Here is an 18,208-nt window from a genome sequence, read left to right on the forward strand (position 1 = left end):
CACTACAGTTGTAAACAGTTTATAGAAATTACTTTCCTACCTTCTTTTGGTTTGTTTTTTTTTTTTTTTTTAGTGCTTAAACTTTTATGTTCTTTTGCAGCCAAAAACCCCACTCCAAACATGGGATCTGTCTGCTGTGTGGCATTGTGTGAACCAGGTTAACCTTGTGCCAGGGCTAAAAGCAGCAAAACTTAGTTTTGGTGCTGTGTCCTCCACTGTGTCATGTAGCTGAAGCATCATGGTTTGGTGGTCAGTGTCTGGATCACAGCTTAGGGTGCAAAGATCACAGGCTCATGGGGTTTGACTCCATTCCTGTAAAGGAGATAGAGGCTTTAGCTGGATCTCTTCTGCCTCAGCCTCTGCTCAGAAATGGGGACTGCCACACTGCAGAAGACCTGGGGAAGAGAAGAGAACAGGAAACACAGGATTATCAGCTTCACCTGAGTTCCTGCTACTCTGTTTGATCAGGGCACCATAAAAACCAGTGCCACCACAAACAGTGCCATGTGACCACATGTCCTCTGTTACTTGGTATTTTTAAGGTTGTCTTCTGGAAAACATTGTCATCCAGAAACTGACTTCAATAGTAAGTGAAATTTTAAGAATTATGTTGAAGGTGGTCTGGTAAACTTGGTTTATCCAGGCTTAAAAGCTGCACCTAGAGCATCCTAAGGCCCAGTTCTCCCCCTCGTTGTGTCAGGATGGACAAAAGATGCTGACTGAGACTGCTGTTAATTCCACAGGGTCTTGCTGGTGTGGGGATGTTCTATGTAGGACTTTCTCCTGACATTAAGAAAGATGATGCAAACCCATTAACACCCTCACTGTTACTCTGGGTTCAACTACTTTACAAATGTCAATTAAAATTCATGAACCTGATTGCTCAGAGATGAACAGAGGAAAACAGGAAATTTTTTTTCTTTTTTCTCTGTTGGGTTTCTTAGACATAGGGTGAAAACTTGGGTAATCCATGAGCTCTGTCTCTTCATGTTATGAAGAGATCTGCTACTAAAATGACAATTCAGTGACAGGGAAAAATAAATTATTGAAGAAGCAGCTGACAGAAGAGCAACGGGATACTTTTTTTCCCCCCATGATCATAAATTTAAAAGCCAAAGCAGAAACATAAACAGTAAGAAAGATTCATAACTTGCATTGTTCATTTTGATAATGTTAAAAAGCTCCAGATGAAAAGAGTGCAAAAGCAGAACATGTTTCTTTTGGTACAACTCACAAAGAAATTGGACACGTGCTTGTATGTGCTAACGGCTGCCAGGAGGCAGGTTCTGATCCTTCAGCTGTCATTCTCTGGATTAAAACTGATGGATGGATTTGGCATCTTTTAAAAGGTGAAATGAAAGGGTCAAAAGAGCCCCAAACCTTGTTATAAAGCAGTAGCTGGAAACAGGAGGAAGACTCCTAGAATAATTTGAACCTGACACTCAGAACCAACCAAAAATGCTGGGAGACCTCTCAGTGAATGGCTGCCAATGCTTCATTTTAAGGGTTAGTGAGAGGAAAAGGCAGGGAAATTGAACATCCCTTCAGAGGGAGCAGAGAGCCTGGGCTCCTGAAGGCAGGGAGCTGGCTGGGCAGGCAGGACTGGAAACTGTGAGCAAGGAAACTGCCGCTGTATTTTCTTCCTGTGCAGGGACTCTGTGAATAGAGAAGATCACACTATGAAAATATCCTCTTCAGTCCCTCAGCACACCATCAAAGCTCTGAGTGTGTAGGTTAACACCTATTCTGAAAGGTGGAAATTGGATTTTCTTCCCAAATGCTAGCTGAGAGACTAAACACCATTCCCTGTACACTTTATTTCAAGGGTTTGAAAGCATCTGAGGACGCATTGTCCAAGCTGCTCTGCTTCATTTTGAACTGCTGCTGGAATTGCTGGTAGGAGGACATCCTCCAGCTGTGTGCCAGTAACCTGCAGACACAGCCTTTCCCTCACTCAGGGATAGCCTCATGCTCTAGTTAGGAAAAGCTGCAACCAGTACAGTCTTACCTGCTGTCTTAGTACTGATGTGCAAAACGTTTCTTTGTTTCACAAGGGCAACAAGGGGACAGCAATGTTGCTTTTTAATGCAGAAAAGGCAATGAATTTCATTATGTAAAATGCCAGCTGGCAGAGAAGCAATATTACATGACATAACCCATATTTCAGTGGCCAGAATTAGGTAATTCTTCATACAATGCAGGTTATGTTTCAAGAGGCATTCTTCAGAATAGGCTGAGTCTTCTCTAAATGGGGAAAAAATCAGAATCAAAGTATTATTTGGAAAAAAGTTGCTGAATTAAGATCAGTTCCATAGAAATGTATGTTCTAGCATTCCCATTATAAGAAACTGACCTTCGTTCAGTTTTTTACTGTTACTTGGAAAGAAAAAAATATTCTCTTGTTTTTTGCTTCTGCATTTATTGTTTTTAAGTTCAGCACAACACGTGAATCTTTCAGCACAGGCACTGAGAACAAGAAGCCAGGAATCACACATCTTCCCAGCTACAGCAAGCACCAAGGTTCCCCTGGGATGCTGTTCTCATGGTGGATGCCCTGGAGTAAGTCTGACTTTCTGCAAGACCTCTGTTTATGGCTTTAAAAAACACATAGTTCAAGGACCAGAAGGTTGTCCAGGAAAAAAACCTCAAGAACCATAAAGTCAAAGGGGTCATAAGGCTCTTGAAATGAAGTGTTACTATGCAGCATGTGAGATTCCTTTTATTTTGCTCTAAACCTCTTCAGCATTAGACAAAGTCTTCTCAGCTGAGGCGTCTGGCTGTGAAACAAATTCCAGAGGAGATTGGATGAAACTAATTTTGGTCATCTAAAGGAAAACCTGAAGTCTTTTGCTTTACAGAAAGCCTTGCTAGAAGAATGATGCTGCTTTCATTATTCTTCAGTTTAGTCCCACCAAGCAACCAGAAATTCTCTCAACCAAAGCAAATAAATCAATAACCTCACCCAGAGAACATCTACTTTCTTTGAAAAGCAGGGAGTGCCTAGACTCCATGGCCATCCAGGAGCTTGATGTCAATATCCATTGTACGTGAAAGGAGCTCAGATACGCTGGAATTGGGTATGAGAACAGCAGGTAAGGAGATTAAAAGGCAGTCAGTGTACATATATACTGTGATGCTGAACACTTATGTGTAAATATATCCTTCCGTATAACTACCCACCTGCATGTTCACTCTCCTGTAGAGGAAAATTAACTTCTAGTAAAATGGCAGCTTTTTGGACAGCAAAAAAAATCAGTGCCAGCTGCTGAAGTTGTCCAGACTGGACCCAACTCACACAGAATTTTAGTGTCTCCCAGGGGCTTGGGCAAGGGGCATTACTGGAAAATTCTGCAGCCTAGGAAGGCTCTCTGATTACTATCTGCTCTTGGTTGTTTGAGCTGGCAGCAATGAAATAACAAAGAAAAGTCTGAGTGCCACCAAAAGAGACTTCAGGGCCCTGGGAAAATTGGCAGAGGGATAAGGGAGCACAGGTGCTGATTTTCTTGGTCCTTCGAGTTTCAAGGAATGATACGGTTAGGCAGATCCATCAGGTCAATATATGGCTCCAAGACTGGTGTAATTGGAAAAATGTTGAGTTTGTTGCTGGTCTATTGACTGCTGATGCAATGCACCTGTCTCAGAGTGGGGAAAGAGCTGTAGTACACGAGCTCATGGGGCTCCTTGACAGAGCTTCAAAGTAGCTTGGAAGGGGGAAAGGGATAAAACCAGGCTCACCTGTGAGGAGCAATGGCACTGTGTGCCAAAAACCTGAGGAAATGAGCACTAATGGGAACACTTAATTTGGTTTACAAAGTATTAGCTACAATGTACCACACCTGAAATGTTTCTACACTAATTAACAAGGCATAAGGAACAAACCCAAGGACCTTGAAGCTCTGGCCTGGTCTGGTGGGATGAGTCCTGTTCCTGGAGTGCCATTTTGGATGCTTCTAGGCTCTTCAGGAGGGATAGGCAGGACAGAAGAGGCAGAGGGATGGGACTGTATGGAACAGAAGGGTTAGAATATATGGAGCTCACAGCTGGAATGGTGCAGTAGAGAGCCTCTGGATTACAATCAAGTGGCAAACAAATAATGTGGATGTCACTGTGGGAGTCAGCTATAGATCTACAGCCAGGATGATTATGCTGACAAATAAGTCTTTGAGGAATGAAGGGACAACTCCAACCCAACAGCCTCATCCTTACTGGGGACTTCAACTTGCCAGAAATCAACTGGAAGCATCACAGCTGGTACAACAGAGGCCAGAAGATTCCTAAAAAACCTGGATGTGCTTTAAACTCCCATGGTATTGCCTTGTGTGCGAGTTGCTCCTTTGAGTTCAGTCTATTACCAATGTCATCGAGTAGCACCTGCAAATTTGGGAACTAAATACAGCATTAAGAGCCCCTTGAAACTAAAGAAACCATAAATTTTAACCTCTCTGGCACGGAGACTATTATTTCAGAAAATATAATGACCAACAGGTCTCTTAATTTTTACTTGAGGTTATAGCAGTAGGTCAGTGTATAGACTCCTTACGTCATTCTGCATGCAACAGGAGACCAGTACAAATATTCCAGTGAGATGGTAAAACCATATGGAGTTTTTCCAGCCACTCTGACACCCTGAAGGTAGAACTCAAAGGTAACTGTGACCTGAGCTCTCTATTCAGCATTTTATTGACTTAATGGCTCACAGGGAAAATTACAAGGCTGCTGAAACTGGGTTGGTTCAAAGGAAGAGCATGGGAAAGCCCTGCAGGGATCTGCACTGTTGATGCAGTGAGTTTTTATATATGTCATTCCTGGAAAATGTGAAAAATTCTCAGAGTATAAATAATTTTTCCCCCAAAAGGGTTCTGAAATGCCATGTCATGCTTTAGATTAGCAATGAGGTAAATGAGTTTGTTCAAATGTCTGAGTTTATTTTCTTAGCGATGAGATGGAATGTTATCAGTAATGTAATTCAAGTAAGGACAAGAAACATAGTCATAGGTCTTCACAGCAGTCAAATTAATTTCCTCTGCCTTTTGTTCCGGTTCATACAAACATTCAAATCCACCACTGAAGTAGCAAGTTCATTTCTAAAACAACCTATTGGCTCAGCAGCTAATTGCAAGTGGTAGCTAAGTTCAGTGCAAACCTGTAAGAGTACTTAATTTCCCTGAGTATTTACCTGCAGGTTTAAAAAAAGACCGTGGCCTGAACAGTTTATAAAAACTCACTGTCCTGCACTGTGAATTTTAATATTGAAAGCTGGATTTAAAAAATCATCAGGATGTCCCTTATTTTCTGAAGTATAAAAGGAAAGCACTTGTTTCTTCAATAAGATTATCAGAATTAAATACTATGATGTCAGACTAAGTAGCATTACTTTAGCTCCTGTATGGTTGAGTGATTTTACTATAATAGTTTCTCATAATAATGCTTTTTATCTGTAATACATAGGGGATAGAGAGACTGACAGAGCTATAATCTTTCTTTCAGAACCACAGAGTTAAATGAAGAGGGTTCAAGTGAAAATATAATTTGGAAAGGAAGATAAAGACAGCCCTATGTAAGACTGTGTCATCATTTCAAGTGAAAGATGTTAGCTCTGAAAATAATGCCATATATTACGAAGATAAGTCAACTTCAAATTTGTACTTCAGGGTCTGAAATTTGTTTGTGGTAAAAGGCTGTGTATGTTTATGTGTACACAGCTACTCTTGCTGCTGCTATTTGCTGTTTATGCAGGGCTGTGTGTGCTGAGCATTCAATGCATTTATGAAGACTAGAGCCCTGCCACAAAAAACCCTTTCCATCTACTAGAATGTGTTCTCCTGGTTTCCCAGCTGTCTGCACGTAAAAGCAAAGCTCCTCTATGTGTACTGAGACAAACTAAGCCTGGAACAGCTTCAGTGTGGATGGCAGCTTCTACTGGCCTTTTTCCTGCTCTCCCAAAACTCCTAAGGCTGTCTTTCCCACGATCTTTTAAGACTGTATGGTCGTTGGTGAATAAAAGGCAAATATGCTTTTGCTCCTGAACAATCCTCTGACCCTCTATCACAACCACTTAACGTCTTCACCATTTTAATGCTGCCAAAGAGATTTTAGACTGCCCTAAGCAGTCACCAGGTGTGCTCACACCTGTAAGTTTTGCATTACACCACCCAAAGTTAAAGCATTTCTCTGCCTCCAAAGAAGGGTGTTGGAGCTGGTGGAGGGTCTGGAGCACAGGTCTGATGAGGAGCAGCTGAGGGAGCTGGGGATGTTCAGCCTGGAGAAAAGGAGGCTCAGGGTGACTTTATTGAGCCCTGCTACAGGGAAGGAGGCTGTAGCCAGGTGGGGGTTGGCCTCTTCTCCTAGGAAAATGACAGGATAAAAGGACACAGCCTTTAAGCTGCACCAGGGGAGCTTGAGGTTGGACATTAGGATGAGTTTCTTCACAGAAAGGGTGATTAGATATCGGAATGGGCAGCCCAGGGAGATGATGGAGTCACATCTCTGGAGGTGTTTAAGGAAAGAATGGACATGGCACTCGGTGACATGGTCTAATTGGCATGGTGGTGTTTGGTCATAGGTTGGACTCGATCTCAGAGGTCCTTTCCAACCTAATGGATTCCATGATCCCACAGAGTTATCACGAGTTTTAATGTGCTCACATCTTTTTTTTGTATCATGCCACTCGGATGTGTCAAAGCGCAGAGCTACAGCATTCCACAGCATTCCACCTTTCCTGGACTTGCATGTGACTGTGCACTGTGGGGAACAAGAGGGAATCATGGAATCTTTTGGGTTCTTAAAGACCTCTGAGACCAGTGAGTCCAACCATTAACCCAGCTCTGCCAAGCCCACCACTAGACATGTGGCAAGCTACTAAACCATTGTGAAGCACCACATCTGCACATTTATCGAGCACTTGCAGGGATGGTGACTCAGGCAGTGGCTCTGGCACTCCAGGGCACAGCAGTGCCCTCGGCCCCAATGTGCGGGTGTAACCTCCATTTTCAGCCTGCCTCGTGTGGGATTTGAGGACGGTGGTGCCTGTGTTGCTCTGAGGTAAGGTTGCACAGAGACAGTATGACAGAACAGCCCGACACTCAAGAGCAGTGTTAAGTCGGCACGGCAGTTGGGCTGCGGCCCCTGAGGCGGAGATTTGCCTAAAACAGCCCCTCACGCCTCATCCCCGGGCGCTGCGGCCCCTTTAAGGAGTCACGTGGCTCTTGGGCGGCGCTGTAGTCCCTTGACCGGGGTGGCAACGCTGGCCGGCGCGGCTAACGGCAAGCCGGAGGACTACAACTCCCACCAGCCACCGCGGGGACGGATGAGCTCATCCGCCGCGCCCAGGCGGGCGTCGCGATGCACGCTGGGAACTATAGTCCAATGCCAGTATAGGTGGTAGGTTACGGCGAAGCGCGGAACTACGCCTCCCAGCGTGCCGAGCGCGGCCGGTTCCCGTCAGCGCTGAGGGGGAGCCCCCCAACGTAAAGGGGGATCACTTTCCCCTTGTGTCCGCCATATTGGACGGTAACTCTGCCCAGCGGCGCCGGGGCCGAGCGAGTCCCCGCGGCCGTGACAGCCCCGCTCCGCCCGCGCCGCCCGGGAACCTCCGGCCGCGCCCGGCCTCGCCAGCCCCGGGCGCCTGGCGCGACCCCGCGCCCCTTCCCCCCACCTCTTTCTCCTCCCCGCCGCTCCCTCCTCCCGTGCCCGGGTGTCAGCACCATGAGTCCGGCCGACGCCAAGCGCGGAGCGAAGCGCCGGAAGAACAAGCGGGGCGGCGGCCTCGGCAGCACCGGCGGGCCGGGACCCAGCGGCGGCACCGGCGGGCTGGGCAAGGCCGGGGGCGCGGCGGCAGCGGCCCCCCCGCCGCCGGGCGCGGTGGGCGCCCTGCTGACAGCTCCGGGCGGCGGCAGCGGAGCCCCGGGCGGCGCCGGCGCCGCGGCGGGACACGGCGAGGTGAGCGGGGCCGGGGCGGGCGCGGTGACATCGCACAGCCGCGCTGGCAGCCCGGCATCCCCCCGTGCCCCGGCCCGCTCGGGCCCCGGCGGGGGTCTCGGGGCCGGGCCCCGGGCTGCGGGGAGGGGGCGGTGGGGCCGGGCAGCGTCCCCGGCTCCCCACCCTTTGTGGGGGAAGGGCCGCGCCGGCTGCGCGGGGCCGGCTCGTCCTGGGGCTTGTCCTGAAATCGGCTTCGGCGTCCCCAGCCGCGGGGTCTCACCTTAATGGAGGAGCTGTAAGAAATAGGCGCGCAGGCCTTGAGAAGGCAAAAAGACACCTCCATTACGCCCTTTTTGCAGTAGCCAACTTCGTTATTAACCAGAGGAGGTTCATTGTAGCTTGGACTGTGGTTGGCACGCTGGTGCCTTGGAATCATTCAGATATGTTACATTATTTCATTTTATGCTGAAATTGATTAGGAGCAAATTATGTTGTTTAACTGATTTTTTTTTCCCAAGAAAAAATACTCAAGGATTAAGCACTTATAAAGGTGTCCTATTGGTTCAAGTAGCAAAAGAGCAAAGACATTAATTTCTCTTCCTTTCTTTTGTGAAGGTTACCTCAAGTTTTTTGTTATCAACACAGAGCTTGTGTTCAGGTATCATATTTACAGCAGCATTTCCTGCTGACAGCATCTTCAGACTTCCATGTGCATGTCATACCACCTGCTGTTTCCTCTTGCTCTCATAAACTTGTTGAGCATGTGGAAGGGAAATAAAAGAATTGGTTTTTGTGATGTGGTATGTCTGACATACCGTGATACAACAAATGAATTTATTTTATTCTCCATGTAGTTTTGTGCCCATATATTTTGCTGGGTCAACAGTCAATCTGGTGATTGTAGGTTGACTTTTCACCCTCTCTCTTTAAAGCTCGTGTTCATGTGCTTTCATACTTGGCTCTCATACTTTAGATTAACTGTTTCTGTATGTCTGTCCTAATCTGACACTTAACTTCATGCATAATTTCCTTTTGGGACAGTAGCCTATATGTGACTTAGATATCCAGAAGAATGATGGGCCTAATGGCAAAGAGGTGTGCAGGTTTTTATTTGCAACTTTGCAAGTTATCACTCAACACTGTTCTAACTAAACCTATACCAAGAAGATGCATCTTGTTTTATATCTTAGATCACAAGCCTTTACAGGCACAGGTTCCTAGATATTGTTAAACATCATCATGCCAAGGGAAATAAAAGCAGCAGTGAAGTGATGCTCAGAATGGGATATTGATGTGGCTCCACTGCCCCCAATATTTTGATGTTTGTGGCTTGTGGTTATGTGTAGTCTATAACTTTGGTTCTCATCAGACTGTATCAGATCATTCTGAAATTTATCTTAAAAGCCAAAATCATTGCTAGTCTACCTACTTCATATTCCTTATTTCTTTCAGACTAGGTAGTTCCAAATAACATTTTTTAGTCTCTCTGAAAGTATGCCATGTCTTGAAAATTAAGTACTTTTTTTCAGCACTAAATTTTTGGGAGAATACATCTGTCTATTATAGTTGCTTACATGTTATTTGTACTTCTGTAAGTGTACACAGCATGTGACTGTCTTAATTGCTCTTTTTCTGCCTCTTGTCTAACATGTGCATGTGAGTTGTCAAATGTTTCCATTTGCCTTTGTAGTGTGATACAAATGGTTCTGAAAACTGATAGGCAAGTGGAGAGTTAAGTCAGTTAAACAAACAGATTAGTTAGTTAAACTAGAATACACCTGCAGCAGAGACCTTGATCAATCAAACAGTAAGCATACTAGAATGAGGTTTTGAGGATAGGTAAATCCCTGTGCTCAGTTTCTTGGAAGCTAAATGCTTTATACCCTGTTACACTTCTTTAAAGTTGGTGTTGCTTACTCCATACTGGTTTCAATGACCTCTTTCTTGACATTTCCAATAGCTTTCCAATGGTTGTGACATGAAAATTGCCAGTACTTAAAAATGTACTGATAATCTTGTTGCAAAGGTGAAATCTTAAAACATCACTGCATGACTCTTGCTGATGTAAAGATAGGATCACCTTAATGGTATGTAAAAATTTGATAGTTTAAGGTACTTCAAAACAAGGCTAGGTCTTTTGAGTGAAAGACTAGCAGATGTTTTTTCTGGATGAATTTGAGAAAGAAAACTGTATTTTACAGGACCGATCAGATCACTGTACCTAAATTAGGTACAATGTTTGTTTTGGCTGGATGGAGAGTAAGCAACACACTAATGGCTGTAAAGTAGTAACCAGATTTGCTTTACTTTCATCTTCACATTATTCTGGGTAAGTTCCCTTTGGTGGGTAAGAGAAATCATCAACCAGTTCTCTGCTGAACAAATTTAAATATTTAATCTTTGAAAAGATGTGAAATATAATCACCAGCCCACCACAAATTTAGTGTTTGCTTCACAGCATAGTGTGTTCTACTTGTTTTCCTGCTCTCATGGCTGTCATGTATTTTCCAGCTTTTGTCTCTTACCTGGTTTAAGGACAGCTATTCTGGGTGGGGTGGGCACATCCTTCTGATTGTGTTCTGTTAGGTGATTCTTCCAAAAGTTGTCTAAAAGACAGACTAAAACAGGATCTCAAATGAATAATCCTGTGTGTGGTCCACATTCTTGTGTGTCAATAATTATTCAGAATAATGTTTACTTTGAACCTGCTTAATAAAACAGGTTGACTGTAGTTTAAAAATGAATGTGTTTATGGTTCAGACTAAAAGCTCATGTGCCAGTACTGAAATTCTAGCTAGCCCTGTTAGAGCTAACTTATAAATTTGAATTGAGGTTTTTATGTGTCTTATCTGGAGGGTTTTTTAAGACTGTAGGCTAAATTCTGCATTAGAGTACATGCTAAGTCTTGTTCTGGGATGCAAGTGGGCAACTCCTAACGGGATCTTCCTGGAAGGTATGTTATTCCATGCACATGCTTTATAGCACCTGAATTCGTCCTCTGAAGCACTGTCAGATGTTTTGGAGTGCTAGTGAAAATAAGAGTGCTTTGGCAGTGTATCAGTGCAAGGGAGTCTTGGTTTTGAAAACCTGTGACTGTGTCAACTTTCACTGGAACTGGAAACCAAGACATTTACTTATGCAGTGCTGCTGCAGGATTTCTCTAGGATTTTTTCTTTCTAATAAGCGTATTTATAGAAATAGATCTTGCTTTATGTTCTGTTTTGGTTTTGTTTTAATTCAGTAATGCATTGTATCAGGGTTTCTTAATTTGATCCTATAAATTTTTGACAGACAATTGGATTGTTGATGTTGTGAGAGGCATTTGATTATCTCTAGCAACCACTCCATAATTCATACATATACTATAGCAAATTTGGCTATTCATTAGTATGTTCAGGTATTTTGGAGTGAAGAGTGGTATGTCAGTAGCTGATCAACTACAGAAATACATTTTGTTGCAGGCTTGACCAATCTTGTATTATTAAAGGGAATAATTTAGAGAGAGAGCTGTTTTAGAATATCATAAAATACTTCAGAATGTTTTTTTATAATGGACTACTGCTTCTTAAATGGAGATTCTATACACAGCAGAATGTACATTGCCAATTTCTTCAGCATCATTGTAGTTATTGTGTTTTAGTGATATCTGTGTTTGATTTGTGATTTCAGATTTTCCCTGTTCTTTCTTCCCCTTCCAAGATTCAAACACTCAGAAGAGGAGCTTTGTCAGGAGCTCAGAAGTTCAGCAAATAGCTAGCTTTGGTGCTTCTATGTAGGGCATCCTCCTCTCCAAAAGCAAACTTTTGTCTGATTTTTGTCAAAGCTCAGGTAAACTAGATAAACTCCAATTAAAAAAACAGTATTAGAACCTCTGCTCCTCAGGCTGAAGTAGCACTTATAAACGCTGACTTGAAGAAAAACAAGGCTTTTTGACTACCAGGTAGTAAATTTCTTCTCTGATTAAAGGTAGTTCACTGTGGGGTTTTTGGGGTTTGTTTTTTTTTTTTTTTTACAATAAAGTGAGACAGAATGGGATAAAATTATTAGGATTTGCTTTAGATGGTATGGTTGACTTAACTTGCTAATTTAGAAGCAGAATCTAAACAGAACATTTCAGACTTTAAAACAAGCTTAGTGGTTGCATAACATTCACATTATTAGCTCTTTCATAGCTTCTTCCCATGCTCAGTTCAGGCTAACAGACCTGAGAGCAGAGGCACACGTACCAGTGATTGGGTCAGATCTCATAATGCTGCTCCTGGGAAGTGTGTGCCTATGTGTACTCATGACCTTGATGTATATCCCATCCTTGAGCCTTCCATTTCTCCTCCACCTCCTGCACCTGCAAAATCATGGTCAACTGATAATGACAATAATTGGTTGTAAATTGTTAAATGAAATATACCAAAAGTGGTCTGAAAAAATGGCATCTGGTTCAGCAATGTCTAATCTGTATCAGCTAAGGATCCTCCTTTGGCTTTGTTGGGAGATACTTGATTCCATGTAAGAAAGCAGAGGATTTTTTTTCCCTTGCTGTATTGGTTGCAAAATGTGAGAGATTGAGAGAGAAAATTTTTTTACTCTAAGAAACAGTGAAACAGTGACTCCCTTCCTCTCCTCCCTTTTGTTTACTGGTTGTGGAAGCAAAACCTTGTTGATTTAATTTGAAACTAGATTAGTTTGAAAAGTTAATTCTGAAGTAGGTGTTTATTGATGAGAATTTTCAGGGTTCTTGTCCTGCAAGTTTTTTGACTTCAAACAGTACCTGAAGTTTTATGTAAGCATTTAATATTACATTATTTTCTTGGTTATGGCATTTATCCTGCTGTAGTATATATCTCATCTTAGGGGGAGTCTTTGGATCCTTTCTCCTTTACAGTGAGAGATCCAGTCAGCCTCTCTTCTGCCTGGTAAGGAGAGCTGAATGGATGTGGAAATTCAGATTGGTGGTTCTTGGTGCCATCAGACCTTGATGTGTATTAGCAAAGGTGGTCCTGAACAAATCCAGGCCTACTGAAGACATATTGTGGAAAAGTGATCGGGAGAAATAACTGGGAAATAAACTTGCTTTGCTTAGGATGTACAGGACTTCATGGATGTGTAAGGCAGTGTTCTGGATTTGTATGGATCTGAGTAATCAAAGAAGGTTTAATATTTATTGGGGCTCCTTCACTGATGGGAAAGGAGGTCATATATCCTTTTACCTTTTATTTAGGTAAAGGAAACAGTCCATACATTTCCCGTTCTCGTGGTATTTAAAAAAAAATCAATAGTGACTAAGGTAGCTGTGGACTGGTCTGCTTTGAGAAAGAATATTCCATATGTGGAATTTTCCTAGGATAATGAAACATAATGAAATATTTGAGTTAAATGTCTTGAAGAATACTGCAGTTCAGTTCCTTCTTTGCTGCAAATAAAGAGTCCAACAGGGAAATTACATTTATGATGTTACTCTTAATGGTATTATGGGAACTGCCCAAACTGAAGCTTTTCTGAGAATGCAGTAGAATAAATATGCCTTTTTTTTTTTGACACAACAATTACTTAATTTTGTGTTGTAAAAATTCAAGGCAGCCTATGACATTATTGACCTTTACCTCCTCGCCTGTGATGAAACACACCAAAAATACTATCAAAGAGATGTCTGAGGTAAATATTTTTCCCTAAGTATTTTGTCATTATTTACTTTTTATAATAGAGGATGTATGGCTCTTTAGTGATGCGGAAGTTAGTCCAGGCACTGTTTTACAAAGTGGATTTTAGGGGGAAGATTAGTGGAGCTGCCTGTAAGCCTCTTCCAAGCTTTTGAACTGAAGTTCTTCATGTTGGACTGGTGAAAAACTTCCTTGGGTTGAGAACTTGAACCATGTTCTTAAATAATCAACACCCCTTCTTTTGCAAAAGCCACAAAGGTTGTTCTCTCCATCTCAAAATTCCTCAGAGGCAGCTTCCTGTTCTGCATCACTCTGTAGAGGGGCTGTCTCTCTCTAGTCTTTATTAAAGAGAGCCTGGAGACATTTTGGTACAAGCTGAGTGCTGAAGTTGGATAAGGTGAAAAACCTATGTAGGAGGCCATGCTTAGCCTCTACCTGCCTACTCAGTTATGATTTCTTCCTCTGAAAAAAGCCCAAAAAGTTGGAGCTTAAATAGGTTATGATACATGCCCCCTTGGGTCATATCTTAAATCTTAAAGAGCAACTTTGCTCATTTATAAGGAGGAAATAAAATATTTACTTCATTGTACATTTTTCAGAAGAAAATCCATGTGCTTCCATGAAATATTCCTATACATAGTCTCTCTCCTCAGGCCTAGATGAACAAGCCACAGTAGGTTGTAGGTGCCTCTGTATTGTAACTTACTGTGGAAGGTCACAAAGTCCTCATGGACAGTAGTCCTTTATATTAGTCTTCCTTTCGCACGCTAATCTGTTGAACTGGCTTGTAGTAGCTTTGACAGGTGTTTACTTGTGAAGGATGTTCAAAAACATGAGACCACAATCATCCAGGTAAATAATTAAATATTTACAAAGTCACAAATGTAATTATTTTGAAGTCCAGTGCTGTGGACTGCCTGGATCTTGAGCAAGCTTGTCACTTATGGCATCTGGACTTCAGGGTTCTAAGTCTTTCTCTTATGGGCTCATCTCCTCCTCCTCTTAGAACGTGCCTGTGGGAGGTAAATTGCTTGTTGTCCAGGAGGAGCCATAATAGGCAGTGAGGACTAATTTCTGGGAGAGTTCATGGATGACAGTTGCTCGTAGGAAAAAGTTGGTTTTTTTGGTTTTTTTTTTTCCTTTAACTGCTTTGGCAGCAGTTCAGTGGCGTATGTTGAGCTGCAGACAGATGGAGGATGTGATCAGCTGTTGGGGCAGTGTTTGCTGCTCTAAATAGCTGTTTCTTCTCTTCTCCAGGGAAAGGTTGCAGGCTGGGTAGAGGTGTCTGGCTGGCAGCACAGGGGGCTTCACTGTTCTACATGTAAATCTTCAGATGCCCATCTTTATTATTCTAGATATTAATTATGCCTACAATATCAAAAGTGATTGTTTAGTCATGGCTTGCATTGCAATGTTAGTTTTGCTCACTTTGATTCCTAAGTCAGTTGTTGCTCTTTTTGGAAATAGTATCTTCTTTACTTAAAGCAAGACCAAACTGTAGAGAACTGGGCAGTGTTTGGTTTATGTCACAGACCTGTACATGTGCTGTAGACATGAGCTATTAACATATGCATGCATCACTAGAATATAAAACTCTAATTATTGATGTCTGTTTATTAAATAATATATGATTGATAAGTTAGCTGTAGTAATTAAATCCAGTAGTTGTCATTTAAAAATGTAAAGGGCTTCATGAACTCATAACTATTTTATTATAGTAATTTTATTCATTAGTTATAAAAACATTGGCAACTGAAGCCCACTCAAAGGGTTTTACTACTTAGACTTGTGTGGACAACAGTGAATTAATTGAGATGTTTTTGTGTAGTTACCTTTTTACTTCCTCCTTTAGGTTTCACCTCCTTTAGGAAATGCACAGGCATAGCAGAAGTAACCTCTAAAGTTAGTCCTCAGAAAGGGTACTGGAAGGTAAGGAGTGGAGTAGTAGAGCAGCATCAGAAGCTGAAGGAGGTTTTACAGTACTGGGAATCTCAGTTGTAACACTCATAAATCTGTTGAGAAGGGGGAAATGCATATGGCATGTTGTGTTAGGACCATCTATCTCCTGAGCCCACTTTTATCAAAAATTTGCTATCTAAGCTAATATGTGATGAGATTTAGTGTAGTAACCTGCCTCTCAGGTGGGCTTGGCACAGCTGTGTGCTGGCAGGGCTGGCTGCTGCCAGAGCTAGTGCAGGATAGCTCAGTGTTAGTGTTGAGCTCTGCCCACCAGCAATTGTATAGGAGCTCTAAACATGGATATTTGCCAACTAGACTGGCATCTGAACAAGACCCTGAAGCAGCACCTTTTTTGTAGATAAACACTGCTTTCGCAAGGACTGGTCTTTTTTGCTCTGCTTTTGTTCTCCTCATATGCCAGAAGAAACAGGTGGCAGTTTGGTAAGTTAACAGAAGTCTGTGGGTAGTGAATGAGGGTGGGGTCTTTGTAGGGAGAGAATAAGACTAAAATGTGGGTTTTTTTCCTTTTGGATGAAGTAGGAGATGAATTAAAGTGAATGAGGGAAGAACACTGTAAAAGAGCAAGCATTGTTGATGGTACGTGAAATATGCTTGGCCTTTTGAAATGGACAAGTGAGTTCAAGGAAGACTGTTGAATGCACTGGCTAAGTATGGCATGATGTAGACTTGTGTTTTGAATTTGACTGAGAAGTTTTGGTCATGTGCCTCAGGTTTTGAATGTCTGTCATGATACCAGGATTGTAAAGTGAGGGAAGGAAAAGAAGGCTGTCAACTGAATAATTTTCCTGAAAGCAGTCTGTTAATTAATGCAAGCCATGACTCTAAAGTCTGTGTATTAGGGGATATCTCATCTTGTGTAGTGTTGAAATATGTTGGAAAACGTATTAAATGTAGTTTATATGTAGTGTTGTAAAGTGCTGTAAGGCTCTACCTTGACTCCTGTTCTGCTTTCAGCTTTGTGCTGTCAAACTGGATCATTGATGGCTCCTTAGAAGCAAAAGATGTGGCTTTAGGCAGGGGTGCCAGACTTGAATACACTCTGCCGCCCACTTCTCTCTTTGAGGCTTTTTTCAAAGAGAGAGACCTAGTACAAACAGCTCTATGTTGATGTGGTTGAAGTCAGCACACTAACTGTGGGCACTGTGAACTTTATGATTTCTTCTGTATTTTGGAGTTAAAATAATTAAGGTTTTAAACTAGGATTTTTTTTAAATGCCAAAGCTTATTTTCTGGTTTTTGGGTGGGGTGTTTTTGAGTTTGCTTGTTTCTTTCCCTGTGTGCAGAAATAGAAACTTCAGCTCTCGGAGCAGAAGGAAGGAAGGTGATGATACATTGAATTGTACACAGAATTGTTGCAGTTGGACAGGACCTCTGGTGGGGTCATCTGGTCTAACCTGCCTGCTTGAGTAGGCTCTTCATAGTACACCTTTCACCAGATGGTTTCCAGACAATTCTTGAATATCTCCAGTGAGGAAGAATCCACAGCATCTCTGTGCAGCCTGTTCCAGGGCTCAGTCACCTGCATAGTGAAGAAGTTCTTTTCCATGTTCAGGTGGAACTTCCTGTGCATCAGTTTCCATCTCTTGGCTCTTGTGCTATTGCCTGGCACCACTGAGTAGAACCTGGTTCCATGTGCTTGACATCCTCCTCCCAGATGCTTAAAGACATTGATAAGATGTACTCTTTGTCTTCTTTTCTTCTTGAGGCTGAGCAGGTAGTTCAGATATTTCTACTATTAGGTGCTTTTTTCCACTGAGATTGGTAGTTTAATTTAAAAATGCCTTCAGTGAAACATGTTGTCCTAGGCAGACTTTTGTTAGTTTATAAATATTAAAGGAAGTTAAGGAACCTCTTTCTGTAACTATATCAGACTCAACAGTTGACCATTTCAAATGTGTTGTAGGGAGTATTTCACTGAGATAGATATGACACTGAATTTGGATAACACTAATGCTGATGCAAGCCCAGAGACACTTTTCATGGACAGATGCATGAGTTGAGAATGTGTGTGTGCATGTTCTGAGGCTTTTTGGAACATGGTGTATTTTTTGAATATGGGTTAAAGAGGTTGCTGTGTAAGTGTAGGAATGAAGTAAATACTTCGTATGTGTGCATGGAAATTATTTTTGAGCAGGAGAGCACACATATATGTGGGCTACCAATGGACAAAAAAGTACCTGAGTAAATGTTTAAAGGTTCTTTGCCACACTGTCTCCTCATGAAACCAATCATTGGGAATAGAAGAGTTCACCTTAAAAAGCAGTTCTGAGCCACAGTACGGTTCTGCCAGCCTGTGGTGTTTAATTGGTGTGGAGTTAATGACCAAAAGATTTCTTAATTGCCATAATGCTTCCAGGCTGCTTATCTTCAATAAGCTGCTGCCACAACAGATGGTGGTTTAGCTGAGGTTCACTAGAAGTTTTTCACAATTTTGTTTTTATGGCCTTAACTTATCTATGTGGCTGTAGCTCATGTGTAGTTGAAACCCAGACCTTCACTGAAATAGGCTTCAGATGAATTATGGTTTTAGTTTGTCATCCAGCAAGGGATAGAGCTCTCCTTTATAGTCAAAGAAACTTTGCAGTTTTATCTGTGTGATCATCTTTATTTTATCTTGACATTTTTTCCTGGCTACTCCCAAGATTTCTCTCCACTAT

At 42.3% G+C, this 18,208-nt stretch overlaps 1 protein-coding gene and 1 long non-coding RNA gene across 5 annotated transcripts in view; both read left to right on the forward strand.

Annotated features, from left to right (window-relative positions):
• The first annotated feature begins 4,505 nt into the window (after positions 1–4,505).
• Positions 4,506–6,030, forward strand: LOC146767524 (uncharacterized). Its single transcript, XR_014954666.1, has 2 exons — positions 4,506–4,645; positions 5,488–6,030. It is a non-coding gene; the product is annotated as an uncharacterized LOC146767524 (long non-coding RNA).
• A 1,502-nt stretch (positions 6,031–7,532) lies between these two features.
• The window catches only part of FAM193A (family with sequence similarity 193 member A), a 76,954-nt gene continuing 66,278 nt past the window's right edge, over positions 7,533–18,208 (forward strand). The window contains exon 1 of one of the 4 annotated variants that reach the window (XR_014954660.1): positions 7,533–7,938. Coding sequence is in view for 2 of the 4 variants with exons in the window: in XM_085577580.1 (XP_085433706.1) it covers positions 7,705–7,938 (234 nt within the window). In the remaining 2 variants the exon portion in view is untranslated. The remainder of the gene's footprint in view (positions 7,939–18,208) is intronic. The other 3 variants (XM_085577580.1, XM_085577581.1, XM_021550753.4) reach the window with 3 other exon arrangements.

Source organism: Lonchura striata, chromosome 4 (genome assembly GCF_050655825.1).
Source record: "Lonchura striata isolate lonStrDom1 chromosome 4, ASM5065582v1, whole genome shotgun sequence".
Taxonomy (NCBI): domain Eukaryota; kingdom Metazoa; phylum Chordata; class Aves; order Passeriformes; family Estrildidae; genus Lonchura; species Lonchura striata.